Source organism: Lithobates pipiens, unplaced genomic scaffold, assembly GCF_037356315.1.
Source record: "Lithobates pipiens isolate NorthernLeopardFrog02 unplaced genomic scaffold, aLitPip1_a1.2 Scaffold_8, whole genome shotgun sequence".
NCBI classification, from domain to species: Eukaryota; Metazoa; Chordata; class Amphibia; order Anura; family Ranidae; genus Lithobates; species Lithobates pipiens.
This window is the reverse complement of record NW_027507903.1, coordinates 365600401-365618445: the sequence shown is the minus strand read 5'-3', so window position 1 is coordinate 365618445 and position 18045 is coordinate 365600401. Positions and strand designations below refer to the sequence as shown.

The 18045-nt window shown below is 41.2% G+C and overlaps 1 protein-coding gene across 1 annotated transcript in view; it reads left to right on the top strand.

Annotated features, from left to right (window-relative positions):
• Positions 1-7279: 7279 nt before the first annotated feature.
• Positions 7280-18045, top strand: part of PANK3 (pantothenate kinase 3) — a 72267-nt gene continuing 61501 nt past the window's right edge. The window contains exons 1-3 of the mRNA XM_077473500.1: positions 7280-7434; positions 7791-7847; positions 11530-11882. Of these exons, the coding sequence (XP_077329626.1) occupies positions 7820-7847; positions 11530-11882 (381 nt within the window). The 5' untranslated portion in view covers positions 7280-7434; positions 7791-7819. The remainder of the gene's footprint in view (positions 7435-7790; positions 7848-11529; positions 11883-18045) is intronic.

Genomic DNA, 18045 nt, shown 5'->3' with positions numbered 1-18045 from the left:
TTTGTCAGGGCTGGCTTAGCCATTCCTTCTCTGGGCTGGCCGCTCAGCTGTTGGCTTATTTCCAGCTCTCAATACTTTTATGTGGGAGAGATACAAACTCTGCCTTGTATGTAGTGGAGACCACCCTCTTACCCGACTTCTGAGGTAACATGAAGCCAGTGCTCAGTGAAAATCAGCAGTCCCCCCCACACACTTTTTTGGCTAGACAATTCTCTCATCAGGCAAGCACTAATACAGGCACTAATACTGGCGGAGGACTTGGCAGAAAAGTCATAGAGAGAAGTCAAAAAGAGAAACTAGAACCTCAGTCGTGTTTTGAGTGTGGTCTGTTGCTCTGTCAGGTAGATTTCATAAAAGAGAATTATATCCAATGAGGACATTCAGCTAAGAAGGGCTAGAGGTTCTGACATGTTTCTATTGCTGTTGAGGCCTTCAGCCAGAATTTTGTGTATGGGAGTCACACAAGAGGGAGATAATGGAAAACGTTAGTAATGTAACAGACAAATATAAACCTGACAGAAATCTATACTCTTCCCTACTTTAACTAAAGCTAACTCTGAGTTCAATTCAAAGAAGAGAAAACCTGGGCATACAGATATGGGATGTATGGGGAAATAAAGGATTCCTCCATCCACGACAAATCTCTCTAGCTGTGGCTATTGTACCTACTGCGGTTGATCAGCAAACAGTTACCGGGAGCTGTCAGTAACAGCTTAATCACTGTGCTAGGAGTGCACTGTGAACCTGTTCCCTGTCCACAAAAGCCACTCCCCATGGACACATATGTGCAGTGGCTCGGTATTAACCTCTTCCCTCCAGCCATATGCATCAATGCAGCCACTTGCCAGGTGAGCTTTAATGCCAAGAGGGTGCATATATGCGGCACTATGTAAACATATTTCTATGCTGAGAAGCATAGAAGCACAGAGGCCCAAGGGTACTGGAAAGCTCCCGATGCGGTCAAGAGCTTTTTCGATCATGTGACTGCTGTTACAGCCAATCACAGCTTTTTGGTAAAGGTGCCACATATATGCATATAGCTTTCCGTTAAAAAGGAACTTCACTCCCCTCCTCAACACTTTTTTCCTTTCCCTTTTACATTGTTTGCTGCGTTGTATGCCTAGTAAATCCAGCGTTGCCTGGTGTAATCTGAAAATTGGATCTCATCATCATGAGGCTGGCTATCCCTTCCAGGTATTTACAGTTGCCCTCCTGAAGATGTGCTGCGGCACAATGGCATTATAGTGGAGAATGCCTAGCACACATGCAGTGTTGCTGAGATTGCGCCAAGTCTCCAGAGATGTATAACATCAATGATCCCAAGAGTAGGGATGGGTTTGGGTTCAAGCCAGACTCATAGGGAAGCTGTCAGTCCTGCCCGATCAACTACAGCCAGGGCATTCCCCGCCTTACAGCTACATGTACACAAAGGAACAGGGATGCTTGTGACATAGTTAGAAAAGTGAAAAATAACTGCGCTATCAAGGTAACAGAAAGCTGCTAGCACAACAACGTGACCAATTGTGTGAGTATACTGTATGTGTGGAAAAAAAAGTGCAGTGCTAGATGAAGTTGAAACACCAATATGTTGTACACCAAGGTGAAATTAGAAAGCGATGTGTTAAATATCAAAATGATGGAGTGAGCACTGATAAATTAATAATAAGTGCAATACAATAAATCATATCCAATTAGGTACATGTGAAAACATTAACACTCTATTGGCATATAAATGTGACAAAAATGTGCAAAAAACCTAGACGATCACCTGTCACAACAAATGTAACAAAGAATAAGTCCACAAAACTCTGTGATGGAGTACACTCCCCAAACACATGTGGTTCTGAGTTCCTGCTCCTCGTTTTGTTTCATTACTGTTGGTGCAGGTGTCCCTATCTTCCTATTTCTGGAGACCGTGGTCCATGATCCTGTCTTCCATCTATGCCTGTTTGACTCACCCCCCGCTGGCGCGTGTGTCCCCATCTTCTGAAAAGAGTACCTACCCTTGGGTGGTGGATGCAGTTCCAGGTGATCCTTTTCGCAGAACAGTTGACCAGTAATGTCAACATTTCATTTACTCCTCTACACTTGAATAGTGTTTGGGGAGTGTACTTTTTCTTTGTTACATTTGTTGTGACATTAGGAGATCATCCAGGTTTTTTGCACTAATTTTGTCACCTTTATATGCCAATAAAGTGTTATGCTGCATACACACGGTCGGAATTTCCAACAACAAATGTTCGATGTGAGCTTGTTGATGGTAATTCTGACCATGTGTAGGCACCATCGGACATTTTCTGTCGAAATTTCCGACAACAAAAATTTGAGATCTGGTTCTCAAACTTTCCAACAAAAAAATGTTGTTGTCAGAAATTCCGATCATGTGTACACAACTCTGACGTACAAAAGTCCACACATGCTTCGAATCATGTAGAAAAGCAGCACTGGCTATTGAAGTTCATTTTTCTTGGGTCATCGTACGCGTTGTACGTCACTGTGCTCTCGGCGATCAGAATTTCCGACAACATTTGTGCGACCATGTGTATGTAAGACAAGTTTGAGACAACATCCGTCGGAAATAAATACAAGATTTTGTTGTTGGAATGTCCGATCGTGTGTACTGTTTTCACATGTACCTAGTTGAATACAATTTATTGTATTGCACTTAATTCATTTATCAGTGCTCACTCCATCATTTTGATACTTAATACATTGCTTTCTAATTTCAGCTTGGTACACAACACATCGGGGCTGATTTACGAACATGTTGTATTATATAAGTATTGTATATAAGTATTTGTGCGCACAGGAACAATAATTGCGACATGGTGCATACTTAAACAAATAGAAAACAGCTGTCCACTTGTGCTGGATGCGTGGAATCGTTGTGTGCATGTGCGCAAACATATTCTTAAAGTGGGGTACCCCCTAAAAAAAAAAAAAAATTAAAAGTCAGCAGCTACAAATACTGCAGCTGCTGACTTAATAATCGGACACTTACCTGTCCCAGGGTCCAGCAATGCGGGGGAACGAAGCCCCTCCTTGTTCCCCGCTCCGCTCGCGGCGCCGTCATTCATACTGTGGGCACTCGGCTGTGGCTTCACAGCCGGGCACCCACTGCGCATGCGCGAGCGGGGCAGGGCGCTGTGATACGCCGCACAGTCACCTGGGACACATGACAGGTCCCAGATGACTGTGCGGCGCGAGGGGAAGTGATGTCACCAGCCCGGGCAAGGAAGAAGGCAGACTACGAGGGACCCCCTATCAACAGGTATTTAGAGGTGAGTAAAACATTTTTTTTCCAATTATTTATTTATTTTTTTAAGAATTTTAAACAATTTTTTATTTTTTGGTGGCAACACCACTTTAAATACAGAACAGGCATCGAGCACTTGCTCATTTTAATGCTGAACATATTAATGAGATTTTTCTTAGCACATGAAGTATATTGCTTCCAGTTTTATTCTATTTATTAATTTATTTTTGAAACAACTCAATATTCATTCTAGAGATCTTCCACCTATCAACAACTGTGCGGATGTTCCCCTTGACTTGGATGTGAAATGTCATAATTGCCGAACTGTAATTGTGTACCGTTTAAATTCACTCATCTGTCTGAGCAATTCTTTTCCTCATACACTGTGCAATGTGATTGGATAACGTCTACAAAATTGTGCATGCTCGTGGAATGGCGACAAACTACTGTACTTAAAAATCTCAATAAGTGACGCTTGAAAAATGTTTACATGTTACCTGTTACAGCAGAGAACTGGTACTAGAATTATTGCTCTCGTGCTAACATTTGCAGCAATATCTCACATGTGTGGTTTGAACACCATTTACATATGTGGGTGCGACTTGCATATGCGTTCGCTTCTATGCGGGGCACTTTAAAAAAATGTATTTATTTTACTTTTCATTTTTACACTGTGCCTTTAATTTATATTTTTGGGAAATCCTATTATTCCTATTGCAAGGAATGTAAACATCCCTTGTAATAGAAATAAGCAGGACAGAGCCTCTTTGTCAAAAAGACCTCAGATCTCACATTTACACTTGAAAGCAATAAAAAAAAAAAAAAAAAGTAATTTTATTTTTACACATAAAAAAAAAAAATGGACCCTTTAAGGCCGGAGAGCAGAAGTGGCATTTGCCGTTGCTCCGGTCCTCCAAGGGCATAGAGTTGTGTGGGGGCCATCTTGCCCTCGCTTGACTTCCTGCCCATCACTACAACGGATCAGATCGTTTCTGCCGCTGCTGATCTCTCTGGTACTGTAAGCGGGGAAAATGACCGGGAACAGGCAGAAGGGGTGGCACCTCTCCTGCTGCCCATAAAAGTGATCCTGTGGCAAATATGCTGCTGGTACCACTTTTATATGAAACAGGATCGGCCACTCTTTAAAAATATAACAGGGTTATGGCGGCTTGCTGCTGTCATAACAGTATATAACGTCAAAGTAGCGAAGTATGCCAGTCCACATGTGCCTAGAGTAAACCCTCCAAAAAATTTTAAACATTTATTGATAAGGAGAGAGACAGATATGTTGAGTGCATGCAAGTACATAAACAAATTAATATATATATATATATATATATATATATATATATTAATTTGTTTATTTTTGTTGCATGTGGTGCACCCACACATGCAACAAAAATGTGGATGTACACACAGCTAAACATAGGCAAATCACACCCCTCATGGATGCATGTCACACTCACAATGCTGGCAGCAGTATCAATAAACTTCCTGGAAAAAGCTGATTGGAAGAAAACCTAACAATGAACCAGGAAGTAGTTATATTTCCAGGGTCGTGTATCATTAGTATAGAAATTGCGTTTGCGCACAAACATTCACATACTACATATTTGTGCATATGTTTGTGCATGAAAAGTCAGTGTGATTATTATTATTATTATTTATTTTTTTTACATGTAAACTGGAGTGGCAGGATTTATTATCAAAAAGTTCAGTTGTTTGCTCATGTTTTTATTTGAGTGTTTTTTTTTGCTTTGTTTTTTTTTTTCTTAGAGTGAGCCTCAAAACATTGGAGACGGCAGCCAATACAAACATTTCATGTACAATCTGTGGCATGTAAACTCCCCCTCAAAGTAAACCCAAAATAACAAAAAACAGGGAAAGTCTGCGTTTCCAACTTAAAATGGGATATATTATCTGTTTGCAAATAAATTAACACATGCTATGGAGATTGATATCTGAGTTCACCTTTATCATGAAAAAGACCCCATCACAGAGAAAAAGAACTGCAAAGCATTTTACAACTTTAATTGAGAAATACAGTAAAAGTTGTTGTTTTTTAAATGGGAAGATAAAATAAAAGCAAATAAACAGCACTGTGAAAGTATAACTAACTACTCGGCAGTTAGAAAAATCATGTTAAGGTTGCCTATGCACAGAAAAACAAACAAAACACACCACATACAAAAGAGCTAACACTTAGGACAAACAGACAAGTCTTTAGGACATAGCTAACAAAAGCAAGACCCCTGCTGTAGCAAATTGGATCATGCTCTGCTGGGGTTTTTTGCCTTCCTCTGGATCAACTGTGGGTATAGGATTGGGTATATTGGATTGTATGATATTGTGAAAAAAGTTTTTGTGTACTCATTCATATTCTCTGAAAAATGGCCAAGAAATCATAAATTCTGCCAGGGTACGTAAACTTATGAGCACAACTGTACATATACCTCCCTGTCCCGTGTGTATCATGCTATACTTTAGAAGAAATTTAAGGTAAAAATAGGTAACAGCTGAAAAAATGGTAGTAAACAATTCTTATTAGTGAAGTAACCATGATTCCCATATATTTTGAATAGTTACTAAAACAATTTCAATTTTAAGCAATAATAAAATCGATGCCTGCACAACAACGTATACACACAGCAAGGTGGCCTAACTTTAGTCAAATGTACACAAACCACATTCCCCCTTATATAACAAAGGAAATGCTTTTTGGCGCAAAACTGCATGCATGCGCAATGACAATTCTCATATGTTGCCTGTTGATGGGCGCTGGTGTGGCTGCGTTTGATGGGCGCTGGTGAGGCTACATTTGATGAGCGCTGGTGAGGCTGCGTTTGATGGGCGCTGATGAGGCTGCCTTTGATGGGTGCTGGTGAGGCTGCGTTTGATGGGCGCTGGTGAGGCTGCGTTTGATGAGCGCTGGTGAGGCTGCGTTTGATGAGTGCTGGTGAGGCTGCGTTTAATGGCCGCTGGTGAGGCTGCGTTTGATGGGCGCTGGTGAGGCTGCGTTTGATGAGCGCTGGTGAGGCTGCGTTTGATGAGTGCTGGTGAGGCTGCGTTTAATGGCCGCTGGTGAGGCTGCGTTTGATGGGCGCTGGTGAGGCTGCGTTTGATGAGCGCTGGTGAGGCTACGTTTGATGAGCGCTGGTGAGGCTACGTTTGATGAGCGCTGGTGAGGCTGCGTTTGATGAGCGCTGATGAGCGCTGGTGAGGCTGCGTTTGATGGGCGCTGGTGAGGCTGCGTTTGATGGGCGCTGGTGAGGCTGCGTTTGATGGGCGCTGGTGAGGCTGCGTTTGATGGGTGCTGGTGAGGCTGCATTTGATGGGCGCCGATGTGGCAGCGTTTGATGGGTGCTTCATTAAAAATGTGGGGTTTACATGGGCAGGGAAAAGGGGGTGAAGCCAAGGGGGGGGGGGGGCACAAAAGGAGGTTTTCGCCTAGGGTGTCAAAAATCCACCAGGCACCAGACCTGTATGCAGCATGGATAGGCACCAGGAAAGGAAAATTACAGAAAGGTAAGTATTCAATTTTCCATTTTGTGCTCTGGATTGAGACAAGTACACACTACAGAGGGCTATGTTTTGTTCATTTTTCATGTGTGAGGTGTACAACCACTTGAACTAATCCCTACCCAGGAGGCTTCAAGCAGAGAGGAATACCATGATCACCTAGGAGAGAATGACAGAAGTACAAGGCCAGATCTTGCAATAAATGTTTTTTTATTCTTTTATAATAAAAAGAAAATGGTAAATAAAAGGGTGAGATGAAGAGGAAATGAGAGAAAGCGGTTTATAAGGAAGAAGGCGTGTGTTATACAAGTCTATATCCCAGAGATATAAAAGACACAGAAGCCATGGCTCCCTATGACAGACATTAGACAACCTATACAAACACACGTGACTCCTTCCTTGTCATTCTCCTTTCATCTCCTTCTCCTACAACCCACCAACACTCAACACCTCCGCCTCCTGATTGGCTCCATCTTCCTGCCGCTTCTGATTGGCGGAGGCAGATTCGGCGTCATCTGCATCCAAGCGCCGTCCGCGGTTATGACAGAACAGAGAGCCGAGCGCTGCCCAGATCCGTGCGATGTGTATTGTGTGTGGCGCGGCCGGCAATAATCTTCTACTTCCATTCCTCTCATCATAAACCTATTCCCTATCAACAGGTACGCCTTTGTGTTTGTACACCTTGCCAGCGCTCCGCCATTTCCGAGGCCTTGGAAATAGCGCATTGTAGAGTCCAGAAGGTTCTACAAACTACAGATCCCAGCCGGCTTTGCGGTGGAAGGAGGACGCCATTTCCGGTCCGCAGTGTCAGGAGAGGAAGTTGTGATTGTTTGTATGCGTGATGATAGAGGGAGGAGTCAGGGTGTGATGTGATGATTGTATTGGGCATGCAGTGATCATACCCGGCTTGATGGACAGTGGGGAGGCTTCAGTACAAAGTGCATGTATCTTCCTCTATTCCCCGGAACCCTGCAGTGCAGTACTGAATGAGTGACTCTGCATGTTCTCTCTACAGGAAGGAAAGCTTCAAGGATCGGCTCAATCATGAAAATCAAGGATGCAAAGAAACCATGTGAGTGACTACTGCTGTTTTAGTCCTGATTAAACCACTTAGTGAAATGGTTATCTTTATTATAGGCTCTTTTTTTTTTTCCTCCAAGACAGGCAGATGGTATCGCGATCGCCACCCATTCCGAGGAAGCCTTGTGTTTATTGATAAAAAGACAAGGCTTACTGTGAAAGGTTGAGCCGCACTCAGTGTTTTAACGGGGAGTGGGACAGAAAGTCCCTGTACCACTGCCAGAATGCAGCGCTCTATGCTGTACTAATGCTGCTTACCGTACCGTTTATCTAGCTTGGCCCAGACCAACTATTTAACTACTTCCAACCGGCCACTGCACATAAACGGCTGGGTGGATGTTCCTAAATGTCCCTCAGAAGGAGCAGGATTTTGCAGCTGCGTGATCCCGATGTGCTTGTGGCACCCAGACACAGCGCATCTTGGATCGGCAGGAGGGCTCTGTGATTGGCCCTTCTGATCACATGATGGCTGTGTCTAATCACAGCCATCATGTGATGTAAATGAAGAGTCGGCGATTGACTCTCCTTCTCCTCACATGGAGCTTGTCAGTGAGAAGGAGAGAGGATCTCTGCAGCTGGCCAGTGATCATTGTATTAAAAAAAAAAGAAAAAAACACTGATCACCGGGCTAGTGTCCCCACACAGTAAAGACACCTGTCCCAGTAAAATCATCTGTCCATGATCACACAAATCAATTATTATACACTTATTGTGATTTTATGTTTCAACCATAGACAAGACATGTAGAAAAATACATGTTGGCCTAAATTTATGACAAAATTCGATTTTATTGGATTCCTTTTGAAACCGAAAGTAGAAAAATATAGTTTTAGTTTTTTTTTTTGTTTGTTTTAATTTTCACTCTTTTTTTTTTTTTCCACTTATATCACAGCGAATAAATACCACCAAAAGAAAGCCCTCTTTGTGTAAACAAAATGATAATTTCATTTGGGTACAGTGTAGCATGACTGTACAATTGTCATTCAAAGTGCAAGAGCACTGAAAGCTGGAAACTGGTCTGAGAAGGAAGGGGGTGAAAGTGCCCGGTATTGAAGTGGTTAAAGTGGTCGCAAACCCTTACATATACCCAATGAAATTACTGGCCTTAGGCAAAACACAAAGATTAAACAAATCCTCCTAATATTAGTTGTACCTATTTATCTGTAGTCTTCTCTTCTCTACGGTTGTTCAAAGCTCAGAATTTAGAGAGCTGTCAGATAAATGGGGATGGAGAACTGAAATTGCACTCTGCAGAGCTCAGTGAGGAGAGCTCTGACAGATGATTAGAGGGAAGGGTCACACTCCCCTTTCACACAGCACACAGGGACAGAGATGAGGCTGTCAATCCACTGGAGATCTCTCCCCTGTCATGTTTGTTTTACTCTTGGTGTCAGGAAATTTTATTCAGAAGTGACTTATGCTGATAGCTGAAGAATGGGCAGCACATAGGAATGGCACTTAGTGCTCTGAATTGAGACAAGTACACACTATAGAAGAATACGCTTTGTTCATATTTCATATCTGAGGTTTACAAGCACTTCAATACTGGGCACTTTCACCCCCTTTCTGCCCAGGCCAATTTTCAGCTTTCAGCGCTGTCGCACTTTGAATGACAATTGCAAAAACAAAATGTTATCCCCTCCTCCCTTTTTTTTATTTTATTTATTTTTTTGAGACAGATGGAGCTTTCTTTTGGTGGTATTTAAATACCACTAGTTTTATTTTTAATTTTTTGCTAAACAAATAAAAAAAGACCAAAAATTTTGAAAAAAGTTTTGCTTTATTTCTGTTATAACATTTTCTCTGCACCAATGAGGCACTGACCGGCATCACTGGTGGGCACTGTTGGGCATCGCTGATGAGGCTGCACTGATAATCATTGCAGATCCCCTGCCAGTAGAGCCGTTTATCGTGCTGTCAGCATGAATAGAGGAATGGCAGTAACCGGCACTTCCTAGTTACACTGTGATCTGCTGTGATTAAACACAGCTGATCACATGGTAAAGAGCCTACGTTATAGGCTCTTTACCATGATCGGACATACCTTGTGTCTGAAAGACACCCCGCACCACCGGTCGCCGTGCTGTGCACCAAGTTCTGAGGGACATCATATGACATCCAGTTAGAATGAGAACACCGCCCCACCATTTTGCTATTGGCACATCGATAAGTGGTTAGGGGAGATGTATGAGGTATTTAAAAAAAATAAAAAAACATACACACTCTCCTCCATGCTGCAGTATCAGTGTGATGCTCCAGCTTTCCCTCACTGGCTCCAAGCTGACCATGACTGCATATCGCTCAGTTCTCAGTCTGCGTAAAGGGGAGAGCAGTGATTTTCCACTGTGCCCCTCTAGCGCTTACTGGAGCAGCACGGGCGCAGCTGGCTTCAGCTCTTAATGTGTACCCCGCGTTAGTATTGGTTCCAGAACAAATAGTAACAGTAAATCTTCAAATGAGGTCAACCATCTGAGAGGGAAATTCTCACTTCCTGTTGTTTCCCTGAAATAGAAGGTGAAGGGAAATCTCCATAGCGGGTCAAAGAAAACATAAAGTGATGGTTTATGTGTACTTTTTTTATCAACATTTGGTTGTACTTATACTTTAGAGTTGGAGCTGCACAATTCTGGCCAAAATGAGAATCGCAATCTTTAATTTTTTTTTGCTTAGAATAAAAAGATCACGATTCTCGCGACGTAAAATCTGTCACATTATACAATTAAAAAAATGGGCTAACTTTACTGATTTATGAATTAAAAAAAAAAAAACGAAGTTAATTTTATTAACGTGAAACCAATACATGTCAGAAAAAGGTTTAGTGGTTAAACTTTTTTTCACTTACACACAGTCTGTTCCATTGACAAATTGTTACAATGTTTATACTTGAGTTCAACTGATAAGGAAGGTTTTGATTCTTGGCAGACTGCCCTGTTTTTCTCTTCCTTTCTTTTGAGGGTTGTGGCTTCAGAAGAACAGAGAGAATTCTTTGCTTAGAAAGAATTGTGAAACACTTTAGTCAAGATCATGATAATGATTCTTGATGATTGATTAATTGTGCAGCTCTATTTAGAATATTAAAACAAAACAAACTTTTTATTGTCTTTTATTACCATTTAATCCAGGTAGAATTAATGATCCTCTTGCTAACCTCATTTGGCGTTTGAATGTTTTAAAGGTGGTGTAAAGGCAGAAGGTTTTTTTATCTTAATGCATTAAGATAAAAAAAAAAAAACCCTGTGTGTAGCAGCCTCCACAGCACCCTTTAATTACTTACCTGAGCCCCATCTCTCTCCATCAATGTCCACGGTGTTTTAGCCATCCAGGACACCCCTGATTGGCTGAGACACAGCAGCAGTGCCATTGGCTCCCACGGTTGACAATCAAAGTCAGTTAGCCAATCGGGAGAGAAGGGGCCGGGTCTGAATGGACACACACAGAGCTGTGACTCGGCTCAGGTGCCCCCATAGCAAGCTGCTTGCTGTGGAGGCAGGAGGGAGGGGCCAGGAACACTGAAGAGGGACCCGAGAACTGCATAGAGCAGGTAAGTATAATATGTTTGTTATTTTTTTTAAACGGGACTCTACAATCCACTTTTTTTTTTTTTTTTTTTTAACCTTAAAAAGTAGAGTAAAAACCAAGTGTAAATATTCTGACTGTTTTCTTCATTTGCTCAGCTTTCCCATGGTTTGGCATGGATATTGGTGGCACACTAGTGAAGCTAGCCTATTTTGAACCAATCGACATTACAGCAGAAGAAGAGCAGGAGGAAGTAGAAAGCTTAAAGAGTATACGTAAATATCTGACTTCCAATATAGCCTATGGCTCCACCGGCATACGGGATGTTCATTTGGAGTTGAAAGACTTGACGCTGTTTGGTAGAAGGGGAAATCTGCACTTTATTCGTTTTCCAACCCTTGATCTACCAACATTTATTCAAATGGCAAGGGATAAAAAGTTTTCAACTCTTCACACTGTTCTATGTGCCACTGGAGGTGGGGCTTATAAATTTGAGGAAGACTTTCGTACAGTAAGTATCCTTAATTCAATTTTTAATCATAGTTTGTATTTTTCATATTTTTTTTGTTTTCGACATGCATTTTTAAATGGTTTTACTTGAATTTCTGCCTCTAAATCCCAACTCTGACACAAGAAAACACTAGCCTTACAGTGGGGCCACTCCCACTACAAGGGTTAAAACTCCAAGCTCACACTTCAGTTACACAAGCAGTTACAGCAAACTTTTTTATTTTTCCTTTTTGGCGTAAAGGTTTCGCATGATTAAATCATTGAATAAATATAAATAAAAGCTAATCATTTTAATCACTCCTGCCAGTGTTAATATGCTTGTCTCGTCCATGTAAACGGATGCATTTTGCTGGGGAACTTGAGTTTGTAAAAAACAACAAACTTGCTGGCTGGATAACAAGATGAAATTAGAAGAAAGAAAACCGAAAAAGGAAAAAAAATAAAAAAGGAAAACGATGCAGTAATTTATCCAGTAAGTCTGTTATTTTTCTAAAGAACAAACTGTCCTGCATATGTGGCAGCTACACGGATAAGACAAACCATTTACCACTGGCAGGGTGTTTACACTGACTAGCTTTTATTTATGTAAAACCTTTATCCCAAAATGAAAAAAACACTGTGTGCTATAACTGCTTATAAAGTACTAGCTGGATTTTGGCTTCAATGCCTCTATCCATAAATACATATAGGTACTGCAGTGGTTAAATATACTAAACAAATTGAAGCCAAAATCCAGCTAGTATTTTCCTTTTCCGATAAAGGGTTTACATTAATAAAAGATAATCTTTGTAAGTATCCCATAGATAGATTAGATAGATCTCTCCATAAAGAAGACCTATCCCAGCCAAAGCTATCACAAGGTGTGTTGTTCATCCCTTGTGATGGCAATAAAGTTGCAAAAAATAAATGAGTAAAGGGACAGTGTAGAAATCAAATTGTTTTTTATTTAAAAAAATAAAAAATTGTAACAATAAAAGATGTGGGTGGAAACAATCTTCTCCTTTGTCAGCTTGTGATATATAACTCGCTATGGATATTGTTGCCCGGAGAGTGGGTGTTTTTTTTTTTTTTTTTTTTTTGTGTCTATGTCTGTGTGTAAATGTTTGTAAATACTTGTGTCTAAAGGATGGTTAGGTAGTATATATGATAGTGGCAAGTAAGAAAAAGAGAAAAATATAAAAAGTTGTTATGCACGGATCAATTGAAATAAATAGGAAAACGAGAATAGGACGTACTAGCGGTATAAGGAAACAAAACTGTAAAATATATACTGATACTGTAACTTGGTCTGTTATAACTTGTAATATGTCAAATAAAGAAATAAACAATGAGAAAGAAATCAAATTGAAAGCACCTCCAAAAACCCTTCATATGCTCACACACAAAGACAAACGCACATGTACGTCCCACACACATATGTAAACGATGATTGTACAACACATGAACTCTCACCACAAACACCCGTGGGCAGTAATTCTAGAGCCAGACCTCCTGTGTACCTCCCTGTGTAACTAAACTGGCATAATCTGTAAAGGCTTTTAAATCATTTCCTATGGATAATTTAACTACTGTAGCTTGTCGTTGTTCTGCAGTCGTGCGCACTTTTAAAGTGAGCCTACAATGTAATGTAAAAATATATGAACCCCTTGGCATAACTAATTTTCTGCAGTAATTTGTAATAAATTAAATTAATAAAATGTGATCTAATCCTCATCTAAAGCCGGCTGTGGATGGTTTAACCACTTGCCGACCGCGATTTAGCTGATTGACCTCTACAGTGCATCCGGCTAGTTCTGGTAGGCCGTCCTATGGAGTGTCTGTGATGGCTGGGTCTGCAGGACTCAGTGCATCAGGGTAAGGGCCGGTTCACACTGCGGGCGATGCGAGGCGACACGACTTGCCTCGCCGCAATCTGACAAGTCGCCCCCCGTTCTGTACAATGGAACCGTTCTGAGAGGAGCGACTCGAGTCGCTCCGACTCAGAAAAAAGGTTCCTGTACTACTTCTGGGCGACCTCGGGGCAACTTGCATTGACTTCTATACAGAAGACATTTGCAAATCGCCGCTGAGGTCGCGGCGAGGCAAGTTGGTGTCGCCTCGCATCGCCCGCAGTGTGAACCGGCCCTAAAGGGCCAATGACAGTGGCCCTTTATCAGATGATCGCTCTGTCCCAATGACTGAGTGATCACTTGTTAGCAAACCGGCATCATTGCCAGTGCAGCTCGCACTGCTGCGGTGTCTCTCTACTCACCCTGTATTGGTGTTATCAGTGTGAGGAGAGGAGAAACACTGTAGCAGCATAAGCTGGCATGATCCTGTGTGCGATCAGTGCCCTACAGTGACAATACAGTGCCGCTGGATCCTCAGTGCTGTGAAAATGTGTTTTTGTCATTTTCTTTCCACATTTTGTAAAACCTTGTGGAAAAAAAAATGACATGTTCAAAAGACTCCTTTATGCTCCATATAATTTGTTGGTGTGTTTTCTTTCCAAAATGGGGTCGTTTTGTGGGCGTTTCCATTGTCCTGATGCAACCAGCATGAAAATGCTAGTTGCTTTGCTGTTTCTGGCTTTCATACTCAGAAAGCATAGATCCAAGAGCATCAGCCTGACCAAGAGAGAGATACCAGATAAAGGGGGGCTAGCAATGGGTCAAGAGATTTAGTGAGGTGGTCCCATCCCTAATAAATTATAAGAAAAGAAACCCCCTAATTAGGTGGGATTTTAAATGACCACCACCACCAAACAACAATATAAAACATATACATACTTTATTAGTGGTTACAACATAGATACAAAATACAACCAAAAAGACACATAATGAAGCCCCTCAGCCTATATCCTATCAGATGAGCGTTCCTCTGAGCAGAGCATATAGGTGCGCTCTAACGGTCTGGGCTGTGACCCTAACTGCTGCTAAGAGCTGTCACAAAAATGCTATTATGGGGGTTTTTCATCCCAGTATATTTTTCTGGCATTTTTTATTAGTGTGCATGGGGCCTAATAAATTAAAAGGATTAAGTCCCAGAATAAAATATATCTAGAAATCTAGGTAATAAAATATCTTAATTTTTTTTTTTTTTTTTATCATGGGTCATTGGGCACAGCCAATGACTGATCAGTGTACTGGCTGTGACCAATCACAACAGATCACATGACAATTTTAAACAATGGATGGCTAACTTTTATAGCTGGGTGATTTTTCTCCATTTTTTTTTTTTTTTTTTTTTTTTGATGGACACTGCCGGTCCTGAGAAGCCACGGCCTCGCCTAAAAACTCCTGCCCGCAGCTCCTCAGGACCGGTGTGGTGTCAGCACTGGTCCTGGTGAAAAAAAAAAAAAAATTGTTGAAAATTTGAATCGATTTGACCTCTCAACTCTATTCAAGATTCAAATCGATTTATTTTATTTATTTTTCTCCAGCCCTACTACATTTTTTTTGGAGCTGCACAATTAATCGTCAAGAATTGTTATCACAATCTTGACTAAAGTGTTTCACAATTCTTTCTATGCAAAGAATTATCTGCTCTTCTGAAGCCACAGCTGTGAAAGGAAAGGAAGAGAAAAACTGGGCAGTCTGCCAAGGATCAAAACCTTCCTTATCAGTTGAACTTAAGTATAAACATTGTAACAATTTGTCAATGGCATAGACTGTGTGTAAGTGAAAAAAGTTTAACCACTAAACCTTTTTCTGACATTTGTGGGTTTCAAGTTAAAATCTTGATTTTATTATTATTTTTTTATTATTTTGACAAAAACAATTACAGCGTCAAACTCGCAATGCCTCTTCCTAAATACCTTGGACTGTCTACTTTCTAAAAAGGAGTCATTTGGGGTATAGTTGTACTGTTCTGACATTTTTAAGGCCTGAAGAAATTAGATGTACTGTTAGTACATCAGGATTGATCAGTTTTCAGATAAACAGTATCTCACAGAGTGAGGACACCCCTCACATGTTTGTAAATCTTTTCTTCTATCTTTTTATGTGACAACACTGAAGAAATGACACTTTGCTACAATGTAAAGTAGTGAGTGTACAGCTTGTATAACAGTGTAAATTTGATATCCTCTCAAAATAACTCGACACACAGCCATTAATGTCTAAACCACTGGGAACTAAAGTGAAAATGTCCAAATTGGGCCCAAAGTGTCAATATTTTGTGCGGCCACCAATATTTTTCCACCACTGCTTTTAACCCTCTTGGGCATGGAGTGCACCAGAGCTTCACAGGTTGCCACTGGAGTCCTCTTTCACTCCTCCATGATGACATCATGGATGCTCAATAGGGTTTAGGTCTGGAGATATGCTTGACCAGTCCATCACTGTTACCCTCAGCTTCTTTAGCAAGGCAGCGGTTATCTTAGAGGTGTGTTTTTAGGGTTGTTATCATGTTGGAATACTGCCCTACAGCCCAGTCTCTGTAGGGGAGAGATCATGCTCTGATTTACTATGTCACAGTACATGTTGGCATTCATGCTTCTCTCAATGAACTGTAGCTCCACAGTGCTAGCGGCACTTATGTAGCCCTAAACTATGACACTCCCACCACCATGCTTGACTGTAGGCAAGATACACTTGTCTTTGTACTCCTCGCCTGGTTGCCACCACACACGCTTGACACCATCTGAACAAAATAAGTTTATCTTGGTCTCATCAGACCACAGGATATGGTTCCAGTAATCCATGTCCCTAGTCTGCTTGTCTTCAGAAAACTATTTGCGGGCTTTCTTGTGCATCCTTTTTTGGAACAGGCTTCCTTCTTGGATAACAGCCATGCTGACCAATTTGATGCAGTGTGCGGTGTATGGTCTGAGCACTGACAGGCTGACCCCCCCCCCCACCCCTGCAACCTCTGCAGCAGTGCTGGCAGCACTCATACGTTTATTTCCCAGAGGCAACCTCTGGCTATGACGCTGAGCTTGTGCACTCAACTTAATAGTTCAACCATGGCGAGGCCTGTTCTGTATGGTTTAACGGGACTGTTAGCAGCTCAGTTTTAGGGTCTTGGCAAACTTCTTATAGCCTAGGCCATCTTTATGTAGATCAACAATTCTTTTTTTTTTTTTTTCCGATCCTCAAAGTTCTTTGCTCCCCATTCACTCCTGAGCCCTTGTAACACTAACGGGTCATATGACACCAGGGAGGGATAATGGGTAATTTTCCCTTAGGGGTGTACCCACTTTTGTTGCCAGCAGTTTAAACATTAATGGCTCTGTGTTGAGTTATTTTGCGAGGACAGCAAATTTACACTGTTAAGCTGTACACTCACTACTTTACATTGTAGCAAAGTATCTTTTTTTTTTTTTTTTTCCAGTTTTGTCACATGAAAACCTATAATAAAATATTTCCAAAAATGTGAGGGGTGTACTCACTTTTGTGAGATACTGTATTGTATACCATAGTCTGTGGACTCCTCCTATAATTTTCATACAGACTAATGTACAGTAGTACCTTGGATTACGAGCATAATTCATTCCAGAAGCATGCTTGTAATCCCAAAGCACTCATATATCAAAGCCCCATAGTATATTATTCCACATAGGAATCAATGGAAACTCAGATAATTCGTTCCAGAGGTGGAGGTAGTGCCAGAAACTCTCAGAGCCGCTCCGAGTGTTACTGGTGCCCCCGCACCCCTGGCCAGAGGTGTTACTGCACACCCTAGAGGCTTGAATTCTGCTCGTCTTGTGAGACGACTTGCAAATCGAGTCAAGATTTTTTTTTTTTAAACGGCTTGTATTGCAAAACGCTCGTAAACCGTGTTACTTGCAATCTGAGGTTTTACTGTACACTGATTTGGGTAATTTTCACCAAAGAAATGTAGCAGAAAACATTTTGACCTAAATTTAGAACCATTATTTGCAAAATGTTATAACCGAAACAAAGAAACATTTATTTATTTATTTTTCGTTTAGCAAACAATTAAAATAACCCAGTGGTGAATAAATGTCATCAAAAGAAAGCTCTACTGTAGTTGTGTGAACAAACATACATATTTCATTTGGGTACAGTTGCATGACCGCACAATTGTTATTCAAAGTGTGGCAGCTCTGAAAGCTAAAAATTGGCCTGGGCAGGAAGGGGGTAAAAGTGGCCAGTATTGAAGTGGTTAATTACAAGAATACCAAATCGTAATAGCCTCTTTATTACATTTAAAATCAAAGG